Raw genomic sequence first — 23,537 nt, 5'->3', positions numbered from 1 at the left:
GGTGGAATCCTGACCCTAGACTGTTTCCTGACTCTTCCATGGGGCTAAAGTGTTCTGCTCCTTGGGAGGAGGCACTTCATGCCTTTCCCACAGAACAGCCTCTGTGGGCTTGCTCTACTGTCTTTCTTGTGAGCAGTAGGTGGAGTCCATGGAGAAGGGCAAGCAAGAGAATAGAAACTCTCCTCATGTCTGTGGCTCCCAGGGTTCTGTTCACTCTAGCTCACACTCCGCCTTTGGAAGTTTGATTAAAAATTTTTGCTGAATTCTTCTTATTCACTTATATGATGCCAGTGTGTCTTCCTTCTGCACCCTGCCACAGGTGAGCTAAGGAACATGCTTATAAAATTTAGGCTCCCTGGTTTCTCATCTCTCTGATGACTGCACCAAAATAAGACCTTTCCTTGCCTTTAGTATAGGGCCAATACTTTCTCCAGATTTTTACACCCTTAGCAGATGTTCAACTAAGTGTTACACATTTCACATTCCATGTTATTACTATCTTAAAGAAGTCTCATTGCTTGCTTGTATTAATATATTTATAATATTATATTTATCTTTTTCATATTTCCTGATTGTGGATACTTTGATATCTTTTTTTCATCATCAAGCTCTAGAAACACAATTATAAAACTTTAATAAGATTGTAGAAATAAAATAATGATCTACACTGACATTTTATAAGCACTTTGCAGAATTTAAAAATAAAGCATTTTTTATTTAAAATGTGACCAGAATAAAGGAAAGAATTTATATGTAAATTCTTTATATTTTCTATGGATATATAGCTTTGAAGTGATTGCTAGATAATAAGGTCGGTTAGTGAATTATCATGATTGTTATAACTATCCTTTCCCTAAGACTGAAATTTGGTCTCTGAAGGTACCAATTATTCAAAGAAATGCAATAGGGTAATCCAATAACTGTCTGAAGCCAGTTACATTGTCTAGATATGTCATTTCTCATGAATATAGGAGTCATTTTGACTTGGACTAATGGAATAAAAATAGATCATAAGGCACTTACTTACAAGAAAATGTTGTATCTTCTGTGAGAGAAATATATACTTCTAGAGGAATTATAGTTTAACTTAAAAATCGCAAATTCTTATGAATTTGTCAAATGAATAAAAAAAAGTGAGACTGTCTTCAGAGGATTGTCTAGAATTAGCTTAGTGTCTTGCCAGTCTTAGCATGTGTCTGGGATGATCAGACATGGGTCAGTATGATCACCTATCAAAGACACATTTGTATCCAGCATACCTGGATGATCTCCTGGGTGTCAAGATCTATGGCTAAGCTGTATGTTTCTCTTTTTTTAGTGATTTGATTGAAAATCACACTTACATTAAATCTTTCTATAATTTCAGGTTTTATATGGGGAGAAATTAAACAGATGTGGGATGGCGGACTTCAAGATTACATCCACGACTGGTGGAATCTAATGGATTTTGTGATGAACTCCTTGTACCTAGCAACAATATCCTTGAAAATTGTTGCATTTGTAAAGGTAACTGTTATTTATGCTGTTGGTAAAGCATCTATTCTGATTATTAATGATATATACCTTCAAAGGCTATTGCCTTTTCTAATTAAGTTACCTAGGACTTTATCTGTATGTGAAATTCATCAGCTCTTGATCTTGTTGATATACATATAGGAATAAAATACACAGGTAATACATAATCCATAATCACAAAACAAGTTTTAAAAAATATTTAGAAGTTATCGTCCAATTTTCTTACATTAAAATAGATCACTATAACAAAATTATTCACAATAGCTGCTCTAGTCTCTAATCCTTTCCATTTCTAATGATATTCTACCTCAAACAATGTTTAAATTTGGGCAACCAAAATCTATTTTCATCAGTTATATCTAATAGGTAAAATTTCATAGATGGATCAAAATATTACTCTTTCAAAGCACTGAAGTTATTATTTCAGTTGAAACTAATACAGTTTGATATAATTAGAGCAGAATATAATTTCTGTCTCCTCGTCCCATTCAATATGACAGTGCCTGAAATCTCACACACCTATTACTCCCCCAGATTTTGTACAACATCAATCTTATCCCCAACCACATAATTTACATAAAACATTTTGTCCTTCTATGGCAATTGGGATTATTTGATACTTTGGGTGATTTTTTTTAAACCAAAGGATTATCTCCTCTCCTCCCTGTTTTTCCTTTCCCTAATTTCCTTTCATCTTTCTTAAAAAATGAACAACAAACAAAACAATGTTTTTCACAATGGTTAGTGAATTAGCAAAAAACAAAGAATGTCTAATCAGGTGTTACATAATTATGCATATAGTTTAATGATCTGAACTAGAAAATGCAAATATTTAAATGAACTTGTGCTTATTTAGTCTAGTTCTTAAAATAGTGGCCTGAGTCTCAGTGGGCAATGTTTAGTCATGATAAGATCAAAATTGCCCGAAGTTGAAAAGATCACAGTTTCCGGTATTTGTTCAATTAAAGTGTTGCCAATGCTCACAAACATATGAGGCAAAAGCAATTTTTACCAATTTTATGAAAAGCAACCTATGTTTTAAGAATGAAAACATAATTTGGTAATTTTCTCTGTATACATTAATACTAATAATCTTAAAGAGGTTAAGGCAGCAGTAGGTACTATCTTAACTGAAGGACGTGAAGCATGTATGGAGAAGGTGGATAGCCTGTTACCAAGTGGATAGCTTTTCAATCCTCTTTCCTCTATAATGATCTTTAGTTACATCTATAAAAGTATTTAGACCTCCTTCTACTAAAAAGCGTTTGTGTTGTCTTACGATTCTGAAATTGTGTCCCCATAGCAGTTTTATTCTAACTTCTAGGTGCGTGAGAATGATGAAGAGGGTTTACTAAAACATAGATCCCTTCATGCCATTCCTAGATTTTAAATTAGGGGTCTAGGGAACGGCCCAAATTTACATTTCTAATAAACTCCTAGGAGATATTGATGAGTTGATGTGAGGAAGACACTTTGAGACTGTTGTGTTGTATAATCTTATTCAGCAACTCGAAGAAGTGAGAGCTTGAGTCCTAAGGAATTTCCATTATGAATTATTGCAGACAGTATTTTAATTAAGAGAGGCAGCTTTGAATTTATTGCATGCATGTGGTGCTTCCTTTTATGCATATGCTTTTTCATATGTAAGAACTCCAGTATACTGTGAGTACTTACATACACATATTAGTGGATACTTATGATTTTTTTTGCCTCAAGGCTTCAAATATGGGATTTCAATTTAATTAAAAAGTTGTGAATTCAACACATACGAAGTCCATTGTACTATTAAAATTTAAACATTGTTCCTTATACTACAGGGAAGCTTTATGTTTAGAGTTAAGCTCAAGGGAAAAGGAGATGGGGTAGTACACAAGAACTCCACAGACTATGATGTTCCAGGGAACATGAAACCTTCAGGAAACAGTTTATTACACACCGGTCCTAGGCATTCAGCTATGATTGTGAATATACATTATGAAATGTTCTTTGTGAGTGATTTGCTTTTAGTACAATGTGTGGTGTGTGCTTGAGTCACATAGGTATCATGTGTGTTTAAGGCCTGCACTTTACCATCATTTTCTGGGCTCAATTCTTTCCCCCATCACTTACTAGTTGGGTGACCATGACCTTTTTGTTCACTCCTCTTTGTCTCATCTATAAAATAAGGAAAATTATGATTTCTACCTACTACTGTTGGCATGAGAATTAAATGAACTGGTCTACTGAACGTGCCTGTGCAGAGTGAGCCCTCATGGCTAGCTTTTCTTCTCTTACGTCGACTCCTGCTTTCTCCTCCTTCCTCATATACTGTTAGTCTACAGGGCTTTCCTTTGATGATATCCTTACTCTGTCTCTTCATTTGCTTATTTTAGTTCAAATAGCTCTTGAATTCCAGATTCACACTTGCATTTATTATGTCTAACCTATGTGATTTGAGGTAAGTTGTTTTCATGTAGGCCTTGATTTTATGATCAGTAAATGATGAACATAATCAAAAGAGATCTTACCATGGGGGTCTCTAATGTCAGGCTGATTTGTTGACTAGTCTTCCCTTACTTTATTTTTGTTTTAGCCTTCAATTTTTTCATGTGAATTTTTATCAACTCACAAATTATTGTTTTAGGACAAGTTACTTTATTTGTATGCAAATAAAATAGACTCTAGTATAATTAATAAGGCAAACAGCTATTATACTGATCAAGTAGCTAATTCAATCAATGTGCATTTATTGGAGCACACTAAGAAATTAGCTTTTGATCTTGTTCCTGAGAGCACCAAGACGCTAAGAAGTCAGGAGGATGAAAGAGATCCGTATCATTAAGGACCTTCAGTGTGACAAGGTCTACAATAGGGGATATGGTAGCCTTCAGGAAGGAACTAAACTTTACTGTAACTGCATGGAAATATACCAAAGACAAAGTGAATGGATGTTTATCACACTCGTGAACATGCATGAGCATTGAAGAGAAATGACACACATTAAAAAGTCTATGTGTCAGTGAGGGATGAGCCTAGCAATGGAGAAGGTACCTTTGGGAGGTCATTAGGTCATTTGAGATGGGCTCGTGAGGGTGGAGCCTTCATGATGAGACCACTGTCCTCATAAGGAGAGACTCCAGAGAGGTTTGCAAAGCTCCCTTGCTGTCCCTGCCACATGAAGACACAGGAGAAAGTGAGGGAGGGAGCCCTCACCAGACACCCATCATGCTGACACCTTGATGTCAGACTTCCAGCCTCCAGCAGCACAAGAAATAAATTTCTTTTGTCCAAACCACCCAGGATAAGGCATTTTACTAGGAGCTATTACAATGGACCAATTAAGCAAGGATGGCCCCCATGCCAGATACATTTTATTAAGATAAAAAGTTCTGCCTCTGAATAGAATAATTACAACAAAGTTTCCCTTTTTACACAATGACACATATTTTTGGTCCAGTTCTATGAATTGTCCAAAAAGACCTGTGGCTGGATTTTGTCCCTGTTTTTGGCACCCTCAGGTGGGAGAGATCCTAGTTACAACTGTTTGATAAGACTACCTCAAATACAACAGGTGAATCTACTCTTTACCTGAGGGCTATATTAGGATGATTTCAACTACCTTACACCTCCTAGTTAAACTATCTATCTTGTGGATCTTACCTTCTAAAGTTTTCTCCAGACCAATCTCCTATCAGCTTTTCCTATGTCTGTGGCTCTATTTCAGGCATTTATCATCATTTGAATCATGCTCTGCATATAAGTCCTTAAAGGATCCTCACCATTCATAGGGTAAAATCCAAATTCTATGGAAAGTTTTTCCCCTCCTCTCCCTGTCTCCTTTTCCAGGTTCATCCCTCCCTCTAGGAGACACTGGACCATGTGGTTATGGAAGTGGACTCCAGGAGTGTCAGTTTGGTAATTCCAATTGGGGTTCTAGTGCCCTCCAGTAGGGACTAGTGCCCTCCAGTAGGGACTGGTCTATCCTACATAGATCTTCTGCATGAATCTGGGCCTAGGTCCAGACCTGCTCTCTGTCCTCTAAAGTTAGGGTGGACATGAGAATGACATATAAATCATGTCAGGTTATATCATACAATTAGGTTAGATATCTAAATTCTTGAGAATATTTTGTGGGATCTGTAGAGAATGACCCTAATCTCTGACTTACATGGGAGAGATCTGAGAGGGAAAAAGGGACATGAACCCTAATGATACTTACCTTTCCACAACCTCTCAGAGGGGGCATAGAGGTTGTGGTGGGCTGGAAATGGAAGGCCCAAAGGTGTGGCCAGACTTAGTTAGGGGTGGGAAATTGGGTCCATCATGTTTCTTTTTTTCTCCCGGTTCTGCTCCCCCCTCTCTCTACTACATTCAGTGGAAGGCAGGTAGGGGGTGGTGGAGAGGGGGGTAGAGGGTGAAATTCTGCAGGTAAGAATGAGGTTGAGGAAGAGGGGGCTGTGAAGGGTCAGAAGGGGAGGGTTGTCTACTGGGTCAAAGAAGATAATGGAGATTCAGATGGGTTCAGGGGAGCCAAAGAAAATCTGAGCAGTTCTCAAGACAAAGAAGGAATGTTTTAGAGGAGGAGACAGGCCTGGATGTAGGGAATCTCCACCCATTTGCTTAATATCCAACAATAATTATTGAAATCAGTGAAGACCGAGAGGTTAAAGGTGCCATTTTTAGGCCACTGTGAGCCATTGTTTAGTTTGTACAGAGGCTCAGAAAAAGATGAGAAATTTAGGTTTAAGGTCAGGATAGACCATAGAGGCTTGAGGTGAGCTAGAAGGCAGCTTATGGGTGAAGAAGGGGGACTCCACAACTGAGCAATTCCCATATGGGATACTGGAGGTAAAAGAAACAAATGAGGCTAAATCAAGAATGTAAAGAGAGACTGCAAAAAGGGGGAGGAAGGAGGTGGCCTGGGATGGGGTAGGGTCATGGAGGTGTGTGAGTGTGACGTTTACCAACTGGAAAAGAGTGGCCCGGGCCCCACACATGAGGCACTGGACAGGCGAGTCTGACTTGCCGGGGTTAGTCCATGACCAGTACTGGATTTAGGAGGAGCAGACCACCACAGTTTTTGGCTCAGAGTGGGGAAAAAGAAGACAAGTTTTAAAAAGCTCAGAGAGAATCTATATATGAATGCTTAAGAGGCCTAGAGATGGAAGGAGAGGGAAAGTGGAATTGGAGTGGGAAAAGGAAAGAGAAGTAAAAAAGGTTCTAGACAAATGCTCACCACACCATTAAATGGATGAATTTTGGGCAGGGGTCCAAGGAATCCCCCCGTTTCCCTTTGTCTCGTCAGAATAAGAGTCTGTCTAGTCGGGTCTGACTGGGTGTATCTCAGCCCCTCAAGCAGGCTTCTCCCCATCCTGGGTTCTCAGCACCAAAATCAAAGGTTAAGGACCTAAAATAAAGATTATTCTGAAATGTGAGCAAAAGGAAATTGGAGTCCAGGTTCTGTGTGGGCAATGTGACCTTTATTTGCACTCAGGTGCAAGCGAACTGAGTCTGAGAAAGGAGTCAACACATGGGATAAGATGGATGGGAATTTAAATGGTTGGAGGGGCAGGGACTGGTACACTCACTCTTTCTGGGGTGGGTCATTTCTATTTGGATAGGTCCCTATATTTAACTCTATCACTCAGGAGAAAAGTTTGTCAATTATTTTCTCTTTACACTATATATGAAGTGTTAGTTAAATTAGAGTTTGCTGATGCCTGGGAGTACAGTCATAAAATGTGAACTTAGCTTCATTAGGGCTGTTTTATTCCTCAGTATCGGAATACTCTATGTGTAGAAATTGTCTCTTCTATTATAGTCATCTTTAATCACTTGGCATAAGAAATGATTAAATTTGATATTTTCAAAAGTCAAAATTATTATGAATAAGAACATTTGTTTTAACAGTTATGATTGCTTTGTTTTATAGCACCATTCTAAACAGCTCTAATTATATATCTCATTGCTCCCTCCTATTATCTGGGAAAATACTTTTGTTTCCATTTTATAAACTATGTAGCCGTAGTCTATTCCCAAATGTATGGGATTTTCTAAAATACTCCTTCATTTTATGATGGAGAAATTTGTAAAGATTTAAATGTTAGTTGTTCAATCTAAAATTAGCTACTGAAGGAGAAAGTAATATGTCCTGTCTTCTTGGTATAAATACCTGGCCTTTTGATCTCTCACTACTAATTAGCTAACAAATTTGTGGAAAAGGAAATATTTTCACCTTGTAAAACACACATTAAAATCTAACCATATTTTATATTTATTCTCAGATGACAAATAGTTTCATTTTGTATACATTTAATACTTACTCATTTTGATTACTTAACTTTCACAGGTATGTCTCAGATACTACAGGGGATATGAATGTGAAATAGCATATATTTTCCTAAATTCAAGAAATTCATGATCCAGTATTATATTCAATTCATATTCCTGTCTTAACGCTCACTTGGAGATCTCTACTCAGCTCCAACTTCCTCTCAGACACATCTCATTATTCCTATACCTTCTGGGTCCCAAGCTATATCAAGGTACTGAAATTGCTAGAAACAAACCATCTCCTCTAACCACCACATCTTTGAGTATGTCTTTAAGCCTCCTCCTTAGAGTGATTTTTGAGCTTTGACATATAAAGCAGTTACTAGTTAACACCTTAAAATACATTAGACCAAGCTCCCTGCAGGAAAAACCGACAACTAACACAAGGAAATATATTCCACTGTGTACATATGCAAAAGATAGAGTTTTCTTATAGGGAAATCTGACTAGAAATCAAAGCTTGGTGCAAAACCAAACAATGGTAGGTATGGACTAGAAAACAAAGTTCTCAAGAGAAAGAGGAAAACAGGAGCTGGTGATCCTGGAAGGGCATGTTTATGATAGCTTTTGATTTTTCCCTCAAAGATTATTCTACCATATGGAGCTACCAGCTCTAGTTGGCAGGATCATAGTGTCCACTCATCTGTAGACCCTGCAGTGAGAGTGTTGCCAAATTTCTTTGTGCAGAGGGTGTTTGATCTTGGAAATTCAAAGAATGAACTAGGATAAGGTGACCAGATTTTAACATTGGTAAAGTGGGACACCATTGGGGAGGGGGCGGGGCCTGACAACAATGCAAACTTTGATAAGCAGTTCTTGATAATCAATTCTCAACAATTATTTGTTATTTTTAAAGTTTAGCATTATAAAATTAACAAAAATAATATAAAACATATATCCTGGCAAAATAGCCACATGGCAGCCAAAAACCATACATTCCCTTCCTGTTCACCTGTGTTCCCTAGCTTGTCATGAATTCTTTCCAAAAATCGGGGCTTTTTCAAAATGCCACAGGATGCAGGACAAATTGTTAAAAATTGGGACTGTCTGGCCAAAAGCGGGACGTCTGGTCACCATACTCTGGGGGTGGGGGGGGTGGGGGTGGAGAGGCCCTACTTGTTTGTTCCAGACAGTTTGGCTCCTTCTGAGCTAATTGTCCTTGCCTAGAAGCAAGGGAGGGAGCCATTCTCCTTCTGATACCTTGCCCAGGAGGGGAGGAAGGAGTTTACATTAGCCTTTTCATTTCCAAATGAAGTTACATTAACTTCTTCATTCCCAAATGGAGTTAGATTAACCTTTTCAGCAGCCAAAAACCATATATTCCCTTCCCATTCTCCCACTGCATTCTTTTCATGCATTCTTTCCAAAAATTGGGACTTTTTAAAAACGCCATGGGATGTGGGACAAATTGTTAAAAATTGGGACTGTCCCACCAAAAGCTGGATGTCTGGTCACCTTAAACTAGGAACCACACAGATCAGTGACAGGACAGGACATGTTAGACAGAGGGAACACAGAAGGAAGGAGGGGGCCAGTAGAACCTCAGCAGTGGAGGGCGAGAACCAAGAGGGAAGGCCCAGCTGGGTCTTTTGACTAGGGGGTCATCTACCACTTGTGAACAGGAAGGTCTTGGGAGCAAAAATCACACTGGGCCAGCAGCTGGCAGACAGATGACATCTTCCCAGTGTGGATTAGCCATTCCTTAGCCATTAAGGAATAATTTGCATGACTGTATGAACAACTACAGCAATTAGGATACAGTAACAGCAGTTAAGTTGCCCCTTTTAAATGGATAAAGGAAAAATAAATTAAGGTGATATTTTTTTTCCATTGCTTTGAACAACTTCATTCTCAGTATCCTAGCTCAGAACCTACGTAGAATAATCATAGTTAACATTTTTTAAGTTCATTTTCAGAAACATCAGCTGTTCTATATTGTCAAAGTCCAGGCTCATGATCTGTTTTGGATGAAAGTGGCTATTCCTAGTAAAGATACATTCAGATTGCTATTCTGATGATAAGCATATTAACAAATGAACGCCACCCCTCTAGCTCCCAGCAAAGCCACTTCAGAAGGGACCTGGCTACAGGAAATATGGTCCAAACTGTGTTTCTCCTGTCCTGCTTGTATTCAGAGAATGCTGTTTGGAGAAAAAAAAAAGTCTGTTTGCTCAGCCTAGAAAATGGGGATCCTGTCCAGCCCTGAATGGGGAACCCTGTATCAAAAGTACTTCTGAGGGAAGGATTGGAGTATTGGTATTGCTTGATTAATGTCTGTCCTCCTCCGCACTTGGTAAACCCAAATGGCACGTTCCTTGATCACCACTGAAAACCCCAAAGATAGAGCTTAACGCAAAACTCCCAATATATACTTGATGAATGAGTAACAGATCTAGAGTTAAAATAATAGAATTTAAATGAATTTTGGACAAATGGCTCAATACCCTGGAAGGGTATTTCAGTAAGAATGTGTGGCTAATTTGGGGAATTACGAATTCTGAAGGTTTGAGCCTGAGCATTAGGTGCCTAAGGCGGGGACAAATGGCAGGTAATTCTTCAAAGGGAGTCAGAACACAGAGCCCAGAGACTGCAAGTGACAGGCTAAGAAATCAAGAGGTCATCATAAGGGCATGCAGCCACTGAAGAATATTAAGCAGCATGTAACATAGTGTGACTGTCTCCTTTAAAAGGTAATTCTGGGGGAAATAGATGATCGAGGAGATAGGATTCATGGCAGGACAAGCAATTAGGAAGCTATCTGAATTCTATCTGAGAAGTAAAGAGCTGTTTTAAGACAGTGAGAAGACTGATGAAGAAAGCAATGTATGTAAGGTTCTGCTTAAATGCTAGGAGTTTGGAAGGTAAGATTCTTGGAGGAACCTCAAAATCTGACGTGGCGATCTCTTGTTAGTCACTAAAATCCAAAGGCATAAATGAGGAAAGAGATTGAGAATAAAAAGGTGAAGAGTTTCATTTTTGGTTTCTGAAATCGAGGTGCCTGTGAGATAGCTGAGGGGAAAGGTCCACCAGACAAGAAAATATAAAACAGGATGGAAGGTGAGATGTCTGGACAAGTAAAGTTGGGAAACAAAATCCTAGAAAGCCTGCACAGAAAGGGAGGAGCAGGAGGAGAGAACAGGCTCGGAAAGCAAACTTAACACGTGAGGGGAGGCGGGACAGAGAAACCACGAACGACACTGAGAAGAGGCCGCACAAACACGTGAAGATAAAAAATAAGTGCAGATTTTGTAAATAGTTTTTAAAAAATAGAGCCAAAGAAAATATCAAAAATTCACATTAATATTTTAATTCCTGGTGATAGGCATGAAAATATCTTTAATGATTAAAGAATTAAAAGCCATCACAATTTATAAGAATTTTAAAAATCACTTTGTAAAACTATGACTATGTTTAAAATCCTATGAAGATGTGTATAAGAATGACAGAAGTAAAATTTTAACAAGCAAAACTTAAAAGAATGAAATCAAGAGATAATTACTTAATGTTTATATGTCTATTTATCCCTGATAGGAAATGAGGTTTCTTTGGATCAAAGAACAGATAAATTATTTACTTACATAGCAGTCTTAGCTTTGGTTCCCCATGCCCCATTTCTCTATGGGAAGGCGTGATGAGAGCCAGATGGACAGGGTTTTGTACCACAGGGGAGAAATTCGGAAATCATGAATCCCAGAACTTCTGTGGTGCAGCTGAGCCAGCTGCCCATCTTTCCCCTGACGAAGAGAAAGACATTAACTTCCTAAAGTGGACATATTCATGTAGCAATGCTTCCTGACACTCATTAGCAGTGCTAGATTCTGAAGCCAATCTGGATAATTTTACCAGGGTAGATTCTGTAAAATAGAAAACTTTCCTTTTACGGTTTTTGAGTCCCAGCTGATATGATTCCCTAAGAAGGGGTCTGTGCACAATGCGTCCAAAACAGCTGGACCTGCTCCAGTGACATGATGGACTGTGCATCCTTCTGCCCTCCATGTGCGGCCTGGGGCAAGACACAGCATCTCCTACAGATCTGAAGGATTCGTAAAGCTTTGACAACATATAATCTCTATCCACTCCCAGCCTCGCAAGCCCCAGACACAATTAATCACTTCCTCTTCTGTGCTCACAGGACTTTGTGTTCATCTCTTGAAGCACTTTTATCATAATTAGTTAGGCCTGTCTGCTTCATTGAACTATGGATACCAGACAGAAAAAAATCTTTCTTGAGCACCCACAATATGTAGAGTATGGTGTTCAATGTTGTAAGAAGTTCAAAAAACTGATTGCATTCTGAGAAATAATCCTAGTTTCATTTTCTGTAGACTTTGAAATATAGTCCTAAGTTATATAGGTTAAAAAAAAACAGAAATAGAATTAGCTGCAACATAGAGGATGCTGTTCTCTACTCAGACGTCTGTCTTCTTGAGAGAATTAAGAAAAGGAAAGAGAATGAAATCTTGGTCTCTGAAGAAAAAGGAGGGTCGCTTGGGGGTCTAACTGAAAAGAATCAGGTAGTGTTTGGTATGCCAAAGTTTTTGTTATAATGAATAAGAAAAATACCTTAACTTTTTTTCCCAGCATCTTCAATATTAGCTATTTTGTGTGGAAGCTATGCGTGGGAGCATTCAAGAACATTTATCAAGATTTAAAAATAGAAAATAATTTTCTTCTAATTGAAACTTGATTGTTTTAAAATGTCAGTCAAGAGACAGTCTGGGTGTCTAGCGAGATCAGAAGCTTGTGACACACCTTCTCTCCAGGGTGACTAAAACATACTATCTATTAGCCTCAAAGAAAATTGATGGATTCACATTTGTAAAGGTCTGTGAGGTTCAATGAGCTATGAAGAACTTTCTTTTTTTCCTTATTTGATCCTTAGGAAAAAGATCCTGTTGAAGAGACATAATTTTACTATTGTGTGTGGAAAAATTATTCAATTCATTGTTCAATTCTAATACAAATTTAATTGTGCATATTCATATTGTAATATTTTAAAGAGCACTTTTGACCCTTTTCAAAAAGGACACAAATTACTTGAATAGAACAAGGAATGAATTCCATTTTGCTCACTGCATGGTTCAACTGAAGGGCAATTCAAAGTTGGTGTTTTGATTAATTGACTTACTTTTTAAATAATTGCTGACCAAGGTTTAAAGTAGCAAATTTTTTTTCTGCAGTCACATATTTTGTCTGATGAAGGAATATTCAGATAAATACTACATTTTTTACATATTAAATAAAAAAAATTAGTAACTCAGTGACTTTCAGGGCAATTTCTAAGTTAGGTTGTGTTTCTATTTAGGATATACCAGATAAAAAGGACTGATGATTACGCCCATGTTGGCCATTACTATTTCCATGGCAACCAAAGATTATTTCCACTCATTCATATGTAATTTGTAGGCTACCTGTATTCTGTAGAATTGGCAAGTGTGTCAAATATTATAAGTGAGATTATTGATTATTTTGTTCAAAATTTAATAGTTTTTCTTTATAATATAGTTTGCTTTGCTATCATGATATTGCTATCTCTTCCCAATGTAAAACAGGACATGGTTTCTTTTTTCCTATATAACATTTCCTTTTTCTTTTTTTAAAGTGCATTAGAAAATACAAGGACAGATGTGATTAACTATTAACAAACCATGTTGACAAGGACAGAAAGGGGAGGCCACTTTGATTCAAGCTCATAAATTATAAATAAACTTTCATTTTTGTGTAGATGAACGTTGCTCCCATCATTGTGGGGGACTCCAGCTTCTAGACCATAGGCCACTAGGCCAGATGGACCCACAAAACCCAGCTGGGTCTGAACGTGCCGTGTTCACGGGCGTGTGTTTGATTCGCTTGCCTTGTTTCCCTGTGTTCTCTAGTACAGTGCTCTTAATCCACGCGAGTCTTGGGACATGTGGCACCCCACGCTGGTGGCAGAGGCTCTGTTCGCTATCGCAAACATCTTCAGTTCCCTGCGTCTGATCTCACTGTTTACCGCCAATTCTCACCTGGGACCTCTGCAAATATCTCTGGGGAGAATGCTGCTGGACATTCTCAAGTTTCTGTTCATATACTGCCTCGTGTTGCTGGCATTTGCAAATGGCCTGAATCAACTGTACTTCTACTACGAAGAAACCAAAGGGCTGAGCTGCAAAGGCATCCGCTGTGAGAAGCAGAACAACGCGTTTTCCACGTGAGTCGAACGGGCGTTCCCACAGGCCGCGCTGTGCAGCGTTTAGAGCAGACATAGAATATGAGCTTGAGAAATGCACGACAAAGGTTTGGAAAACAAAATGGGGAACTAAAATTATGCTGAACACAGGAAACAGAATTCACATGGCTTTGAATAGAAATGAATCTCTCTGACGTAAAAAATAAATAAATACCTGGTACACTTATTTTTAAGTTTTAGTAAAATCATCTTTTCTTTTGAATGACCTCACTAAAAGGCAGACTATATATACTGCTATTAAAATGTGGAGTGATAAAGGTAACCTATGTGCTGTCCACAGGACATTAAGTGTGAACAAATGTGAACCCAATCATGTTAGAAAATCCAAGTACTTTTTAGTATTCCATGTGTTTTCCAGGTATTAAAGTCTCTTCACATTAAAGTCTCGGTCCTTACCCCAAATTTAAGCATCTAAAAATAATCCACAGTGGAAACTCAAGACTAATCTAGCCACTATGATTATGCTTATAAAACTCTTTGCTCATAGCCAAATGAGAAATAGTCAGAGTTCTTTGTCGGCCTCCAGTAATTCTCCTAATCGGCTTTGCTGACAGCACAGGTCTGTGAGCAGTGCACAGCTCTTAGAGAATATTTCTGTATGTATCCATGCCCATTTCCTTCCCACACTGATAAAGCCTGGTTAATTAACAGATGAATTAAGAAGCAGGTGATTTTCTTCTACACAACCACCACATGTGAACATGTTATGACTTTGTAGATGCCTTTGAAAGTCAGACCTTCTTCACAGACCATCATATAAGAGAGGGTCTTAATTTCTCAGTTGGGAGAAAATCAGTATTCTCACATGAACTAAGTCACTGATAGCTAAAATGCTTTGTTGGCTTAATTCCACATCTGCTTTTATCTTTGATGCCAATATTTAAAACTCCATTTTAATTAATCAACATCTGTTTATTTGTACATAAAATTTTAATCTCAGCCTTTTACAAACCTCATTTCCTTTCAGAAATAGATTTGATATAAACCATGGATCATGAAGAAAACACAAAATCATCTGGCCTCCCCTGGTCCCTTCATGCCTTGTTCCCAGCCAGCTCTTCCTCCATCCTTCTGTTCCTGAGTGGCAGTACTTCCCTCTGACCAGCACCCTCTGCTCTGCCACCTTCCCACTGCTCTCCTGTGGCCTGGGGCAGGAGAGACTCCATGACTCCTCTTGCAGCAACATTCTATAACTAGCGTGGTCTCGGATGACATCCTAGTTTTAATATCTAGACTTATCCCCCCTGCCCCCCATTTGTGATCTTTCACTCACCCCTTCTGACCTATGTGATTCTGAAACAATCAACAAGGTTATATCTAAAACTGCCCTGATGTGTGATTCCCTAAAATGTCTAGGAATCCCCTTTCTCCTATTACCAATTTCCTAGTAAATAATTATATATTACAAATTAATTATAACATTAGTCCAAGAAGATTGTGGCTAGACACATCTGATGTGGAATATCTAATATAAAGTGTATTCCAACAGCAAATATATTGGATTGCTTGTACTATGTACTACATTAATTTATCAATATCTACATTTCCTCTATATCATGAAAAGCAAAGGATAATTGTATTTCTCAAATATCCAAATAATTCCAAATAATTCAACCCAAATAAATCAGTTGACTGGAATTATTTTTTCCCCAGATAGTAAATATAAACCTGCATCCAACAAATTATTTTTGCTTAAAGATATTAAAAAACTGAAAAACATATTTATAACCCCTGGAATTTTTGTTCCCCTGCTCAACATCTTATGTCTGCTTTTGTTGGGCTTCAATTTTCTTCTTTTAGTTCTGTATCGTCCATAAATTTCATGCTTTTTTTCACTGCCCACCATTTCAGAGATATTATTCCATGTAATAATTCATGCAAAGTACCTAACACAGTGTCTGTTATACAGTGCCCAAAGATGTGTTCACTACCCTTATTTCTACCATGACTGCTAGTCGTGGAGTATCATCTCTCACAAGGTCCCTTCCCTATCACTCCTTCCACTTAGGACACAAACACACTCTGAAGCTTTGAACCATTGCTTCTCAGTAGCTACTACTTCTGTCCGTCTTCCTCCTTTCATCCAAGCAACCCTAGGAGAAGCCCATATGGGACATCTTGTTTCCTCACCTCTCATTCATTCTCCATTCAGTTGCAGTTTGAAGTCCCATTCCATCATTCTCCAAAACTACTGGAGAAAGTGTCATCTGGGGCCTCCTCGTCCCTCTTCCCCCACAGGACATCCACCTGATGACATCTTACTTGGTGTATTTCCTCTGTTTGACCCTGTTCCATTTTTTGAGCTATTGTTCTCCTCTAAGTTCTGCATTACTTCATTTTTCTCTTTACCTCTTACCTCTGTAACCTTTCCACTTTTCTCTGAGAATTATACTTCAACTAGTGCTTTTAAATAGTCATCTGACTTAGCATAGTAATCTCAGACCCTCTTTACAGAATCCCTGTGAACACTAGATGCCTGTGGATCTGGCCGTGTTGAGATCCATGAATGAGAGACAACTTCCACATTCACATTGTTGGCACAGATTTCTATCCCCAAGTTGCATTTACTTCCAACTGTCTGTTGGATCCCTCTACATCCAAATTTATGTCTCTGAAAGACTTAAATTTAATCAAAGAGAATTTATGAAAGTCTCTCTCAAACCATAGTCTTTCTCCTCCCCAACTACTGTCTTTGGTCAATGCTACCACAATCCACCCAGATAATCAAACATTTATTTTTTTATAAGTTTCATACTTTCACATGTAGTCACTCAATAAACATCTCTTCCTGCTCTCTCTATTTTGGCCCTGTCTCCCCTTGCTCACTTCCTGTGCCTAACTCTAAGTCTTGCCCTGGGCTCCGCCTTCCATCATGTATCTTCCATCCTGCTTTCTGAATAAACTCTCCAGACCCAAATCACAGGCTCTCCTGTTTAAAGTATCAGAATCCCATTCCTTAACAGACATAGTCCTCACTCATAGGCTTGGCATACCAGGTCCTTAAGTGATCTGCCACCTGCTTCCTGTTCTAATTCTGGTTTCAACTTTCCCGATTCTCCAGCAACACTTTTCTATTCAGCCTTTCCTGATGGGTTATAGATCTCCAAATATGTTATTTTCTTCCTCATCTAAGAATGCCCCTTTCTGTCCTCTGCTGTTTGCTAAAATTTTATTCTTTTTTCCATATTCTACCTCCTAGAATATGGACCCTAATTGACTGTGAACTTGCAGCACTCACAGCCTAGGGGCCACAGCTCCTAGTCCTCCCCATGTACCTTCCCACCAAAGAATGGACACTTCTTCCTGTTCTTTTCCTCAGAAGGGAGCTTAGAACTACATGTGGCTAAAAGACACAAAATGTTTAGCCACTGAACGTATTCTGTGTATAATTTGAGCTAATAGTCCTTAGGAGGGAGCTCTCCTGCAAGGACACAGGCTTGTGGCTGGTTGTGCTTATCAAGCAAAGCCTTTTATGTTGGTTAGAGCTGTTTCTAATGGTTGGACCTGGCCAGTTGTAGTCACACTGTATTTGTTTTGGTTATAAACTAAAGATAAAACACTCAGATGGGTTTTATGTTAATTTTTGCTTGCTTGGAATCTTAGCCTCATGGGATAGAGGAAAATTTCAGTTGTAGAATATGTTACCTTTTTTGACTTGTTCAATTTTTCTGGCCATAAGAATATAATGAGAGAAACACATGAATCTTATAAAGTAGCTATTAAGAAATATATTTAACATACAACTGACAAAATATCTTTAGGAAGACAGAATCTCAACTCATAAAACTGTCAGCGTTTTATCTTCAGCCCAGATTTTGTGCTGTCGCTTAATTAAGTTATAGCATTATCTTGGGAAATTTTCAATATTCATCTCACCACAGAATAAGGAAAATATTAGTCACATAAATGCATTCTGATAGGTACACAATGATGATCCTTTTATCTATGGCAATGTTGGTCTCAATAGATTTGGGAACCACTAATGATCAAAACATTTTTTAAAACAATGGCTTTGAATGTTAATCCAGATTGAAGTTTTAAATGTCCACCTACTAAAAGAAATAGCTGATACCAGGATCTTAACATCTAAAATGTAAGCGTATTTAAGTGGAACTCCTCTGTAAATCTCAACATTGATGGATTCCATTGAAAGAAGAAAAATAAAAGAAAGAAAGATTAAAATCCATAGTTAGTCACAAAATGTCATTTTATTTTGAATTTTCCCCATTTTTAATTTTAATGTCAATCAATATTTTGCTGAAGGGTTTACTAATGTTTCCTAAAAGTTAGCAGTACTTTTTTTAGACAGAAGAAAATAACTACTATTCAACTATGACAACACATTTATTCTGCATTACTGCTTTTATGTAAAGAAGAAACTGTTATGGAATTTATGTCGTAACATTTTATGTAATTTATTATATAACTTATTCTGTTAAACTTGTAACTTTCTCTAAACTGCTATTCATGTCAGGGGAAACAAGCTAAATTACGTTTGTATATTCACAGTGAGAATATACATTCTTTGAGAAGAAACAATATAATTTTTTCACATTAAATCCAAATAACACTATCATTAACTTTAGAAGTTGTCCTTAAAGTTACTAAAAATAAAGAACTCATGACCATAGGCCAAATTTACTTTCTCCTGAGAAATTTTTCAAAGAGTACTTTCTAGCCGCCTTTGTCCAGGGCCAATGAACTACATTAAACTCTCCCTAATGTTGGGATCTGACATCTGGGTTGTCCTTTAAAAATACATGTTTTATATGGCTGGGTGCAGTGGATTTCACCTGGTATTATAGCACTGTGGAAGGCTGAGACAGGAGGATTCCTCGAGCTCAGGAGTTTGAGACCAGCCTGAACAAGATCTAGACTCTGTCTCTATTAAAAATAGAAAAATTAGCTGGGCACCTGTAGTCCCAGCTACTTGGGAAGCTGAGGCAAGAGGATCGCTTGAACCTAGGAGGTTGAGGTTGTTGTGATCTAGGCTGACTCCACAGAACTCTAATCTGGGCAATAGAGTGAGACCTCCCTGTCCCAAAAAAAAAAAAAAGAAAAAGAAAAAAAAGGAACATCTGATTACCTCCTCACACAACCTACAGCATTCTGTTGCAGAATCATAGTCTGACTAAAATTGATCAGATCAGTTCTCTTTCCACTTTATGATAATCTATTGTTCCATCATTTAACAGCTCTAGAAAAGATAAAAAATTAAATTTTGTATCCTAAAATTAATTATTCAATTAATTCAAATGTGAAATTATTCACTTTTTATAAAAGCAATACATTTGGGAAAATAAGTCCTGAACACCAAGTGAAGCATTTTTAATTAGAGCCTTGTAATTATATGGACCAGAAATTTACAGTTTATTCCAATTAACAGGCATTTTGTTATAAGAACCAAGCACAGAATGATAGCCATTTGATCATCTGAGCAAGGGTAGATCTTAACCTAGGGCAGAGCGTAGAGCAGGCCCTCACTTCAGGAAGATTAGAAGTTGACTAAGTGCCAGGGAACTTTTGCTCTGTATATCAGCATTAAAGTGACTCAGTTACTCCCTCTGTCTCCTCAGAGTTTACTTCTCATCTGGCTTATTCATCCTCCATTCTCTGCTTCTTAGTTGGTGCTGTCTCAAACTTTGGCATCCCATAATTGTAATGACCCTGACTGTGCATAATAACCCCTGTTATATCAGTGCCTTTGGGCAACCACCTCACTATCTTCATATTTCTTAGGTAAAGTTTCCCAGAAAGGTAATGTGGTCATTTTCCCCATAGGCCACGCCATAGACCAGGGGCTTTACATGAATTATCTCTCCGTGGGTCACTTGACCATGATTAACCTAATTTTTGGAGTCATGGGATGAGGTGCTCCAGAGATTTCCCTAAGGATCACCTCTCCATAAAAGGGTATACAGGGAGCAATGTCACTGGGGTAGGAAGGTACCAGAAGCTATAAGTGGCTTGGTCCCGCGACACAGTTTCAATCCAATGCTACTTTCCCTACTGACTCAAATCTCACCTTCTTAGTCACCACACGAGGGTGAGAAGGTTGTGTTTTATTTTTATAATATAATTTAAATAGTCTTAACTATTTCTCAAGGAGTATAAAAGCTCTGTTACATTTTCATTACGTTATACTAATATATTATAATGGTCCCATTGAAACAAACAAATCTCCACTTTGGTTCAGATATTCCTCAGTTTGTTACATTTTTTGGAGTAAGTCAAGGAAACTTACTTACAATAAAATCACCACAGTTCACTCATTGGCTAGGATCAATAAACTGGTCCTTGAAATACAAAAACCAAAAGTAGAAACAAAAAAATCCTCAAACACATTTTATTGTTGAAGCATCCTGAGCCCCTTTGCCATCTTACAGGACGCACTATGTGCAGTTTTCGTGTAAATCTAGAAATCTGTAATGATGACATTGCTTTTCACCCTCCCACAACCAAAGCAAAATCAAGTAAAAGAATCTACTTTTTTTTAAGCCTAAGGTTTGTTATCTATGATTTACTATCTATCACTTAGCACCCTAGGACAGGGAGGGTTCAAACTCTCTATGAAAAAGACCAGATAATAAATATTTTAGGTTTGTGACACATATATTCGCTGTTGCAACTACTTCCTTCTCCCATTATGGTACAAAATAAACCATAAACAATACATACATGGATGAAAATGGTTTTGTTGCAATAAAAATTTATATATGGGCATGAAAATGTGAAATTTATGTAATTTCCCTGTGTCACAAGACATTATTCTTGTTTTGTTTTCTTGCTTTTTTTCACCCAAACGTTTGAGAAATCAAGAATCATTCTTAGTTTGGTGGCTGTGAAAAAACAGGACATGGGCTACATTTGTACCACCTTGTACTAGGTAACTAACAGTAGCTTTCAAAGCTTTGGGTAAGATTAAGTACATCACTTTCCCTAGTTTGATGAAAACAATTTTATTTCCCTCTTTTTATGACGTTTAATTCTGTAAGTGTCCTAAAAGATTATTTTTATGTTGATAGAAAGTTTTAACTTAATCATATACACTACATATAAAATATCTATCTATATAAAATAGTACCAAATTCTATTGTTATATCTTGTTGTATTATGTAATACAATGGTTCTCTTAATGTAGCTATTAATGTCATTTTATCTCTTTTCCAGGTTATTTGAGACACTCCAGTCTCTGTTCTGGTCAATATTTGGGCTCATCAATTTATACGTAACCAATGTCAAAGCCCAGCATGAGTTCACTGAGTTTGTTGGCGCCACTATGTTCGGGACATATAATGTCATCTCACTGGTTGTTCTACTCAACATGTTAATAGCTATGATGAATAATTCTTACCAACTTATTGCTGTAAGTTGACTAACTTTAATTCAATATCCCCCCCAGGACATGCTGTTCCTAGTTATATGTCATCTTATTATCATAGGATAATAATGAGGCAGAGAAAAATTATGACATAAGTGGTTAATTTGAAATCAGTATTATAGTATATGTGGCCATATATTAATCTATTTTTCCCATGTTACATGAGTAAAAGAATAAACTAAATCTGCTTAGCCAGGCTGTCAATGGCTGTGGTAAGCAGTGAGGATGGCTAATAAAGAGGCATCCAGTGGCACCTGCCAGCTGGGTTGTCCTTTGTGTCTGTCCATTTGCTTTACCCTTCTCATACAAGTAAGCACATGCCTGCTGGGCAAGACTCAAAAGATACCCCTGAAGGGACTCTGATAAAAGGTAAAGCCAGGATTTTCAGTTTCTTAAAGCTTGGATAAAGCAATATTAAAGTCATATTGAATTCTATAGAAGAATATATAATATGTGTTTATTTGAAACTCTGGAATCCAAACAATTTAGCTTAATGTACTTATTTATTCATTCAACAAATACTTATGGAGCACACATCTGTTGCCAAAAACTGTTTTAAGAACTAAAAGTACAGCAACAAACAGGAAAGACAAAGCCGTTTATCCAGTTGAATGCACATACTAGAGATTTGTCTATGACAAGTAGGTATAGCAACAAAACAAACTCATATGGGAAGGAAATGTATTTCTTATGTCTTTCATATTTACACCTTAAACAAGGAGCATTTTGTGAGCATAATTATAGGTTGCACATTTTCTCCACAAATAACTACAATTACAGTGTATCTGTGAATCTATGGTTAAAACCTCTGATGTGTTATTATTGGTTTTTTTTTTCATCAAGTAGCACTCTGAATTTTACTTAAACTGTCTTTATGTAGGTACATTTTTCTCATAAGATGCTTGTCAGTGATAAAAAACTGTATGAAACATGAAAATAAATTGTTTTATTTAATGGCTACAGACTGAAGTATTCCCAATGCATAATAATGCCTTGGACATACCTAGGTCCTAGCATTCGGAGGTAAATATTTGGACTTGTAGATATTAGTAAGCATCTTGCAATCTGCATTTATTTTTCGCTGCAGTTTGGCAGAGTCCACACTTGAACCTGCCACCCTTGGCACATGGGGCTGGTGCCCCATCCACTGAGCCACTGGTGCCGCCCCAATCTGAAATTTTTAAAGATAGTCTCTCTATATTGTTTCAGATGTTCTTTATTCCTGTAGTCAACACATTTCCAAAATATGAGTTTTGTTTACCAGAAAAACAAACAAAAAAAATTAGAAAGCTGCTAATTATTATACTGCTAAGAGTTTGGATCCTATAAAACATTAGTCCTAATTTCATCAAAAAGAGAACATCATTTAAGAATAGTTTGACATTTTCTCATTGCTTCTTTGTGGGGTGTGTTTTTCTGAGTAACTTACAGAGATGAGAATTATCTTCAAATTTCTCTTTTTAATGGGCCCAAGCTCTAAAATGAGCAATACCAGAGCAGGCGCCGAGAACCCCAGATAGGTTGTATCCCCTGAAGCTCCGAGCATGAGGCCTCCCTGGGCATGAGCATGCTAAGCATTGAACTTGCACCTCTCCCAGAACAGCAGAATTTCCTCGGAGGGCTTTTCCTTCTGTGATCCCTAACCCAAAACCATAGGGCAAAGTGAGAAAAAGGAAGAAAATTTAACAATTGAAAGGCAGAAGCAATCAGGAAGGTCATAACTAAAACCTGCTTCCCATTCACTCATTTGTTCTTTGATTAAACATGCACTGTGCACTTGGCATATGCCAGACACAGGCCTGATTTTAAAGATACAAAGAAGTCTCTGCTCTTAAGAAAAAGGTAATATAGTAAGGACAAAAAAAAATTCCAATTTTTTTTTTTTTTTTTTTTTTTTTTTTGCGGTTTTTGGCTGGGGCTGAGTTTGAACCCATCACCTCTGGTATATGGGGCCGGTGCTCTACTCCTTGAGCCACAGGCGCCGCCCCAAAAATTCCAATACTGAGAAAAGAAATTTGAGAATGTTATGAAAGTGCAGAACTTTGACATGGATTAGAGATAAAACAGGTGAAGCCTGCCAGGTGCTGGGGCAGACTTCTC

The 23,537-nt window shown here is 37.7% G+C and overlaps 1 protein-coding gene across 3 annotated transcripts in view; it reads left to right on the top strand.

Moving 5' to 3' along the window:
* The window catches only part of TRPC4 (transient receptor potential cation channel subfamily C member 4), a 262,688-nt gene that overhangs the window by 223,383 nt on the left and 15,768 nt on the right, over nt 1-23,537 (top strand). For all 3 annotated transcript variants that reach the window (XM_003799706.3, XM_023519068.1, XM_012811340.1), the window contains 3 exons: nt 1,367-1,506; nt 13,704-14,017; nt 21,227-21,422. In XM_003799706.3, coding sequence (XP_003799754.1) covers nt 1,367-1,506; nt 13,704-14,017; nt 21,227-21,422 — 650 coding nt within the window. The remainder of the gene's footprint in view (nt 1-1,366; nt 1,507-13,703; nt 14,018-21,226; nt 21,423-23,537) is intronic.

Source organism: Otolemur garnettii, unplaced genomic scaffold (genome assembly GCF_000181295.1).
Source record: "Otolemur garnettii isolate 467f Iridium unplaced genomic scaffold, OtoGar3 scaffold00154, whole genome shotgun sequence".
Classification (NCBI taxonomy): Eukaryota; Metazoa; Chordata; class Mammalia; order Primates; family Galagidae; genus Otolemur; species Otolemur garnettii.
The sequence above is the reverse complement of the archived record's forward strand: the minus strand, read 5'-3'. Positions and strand labels throughout refer to the sequence as shown.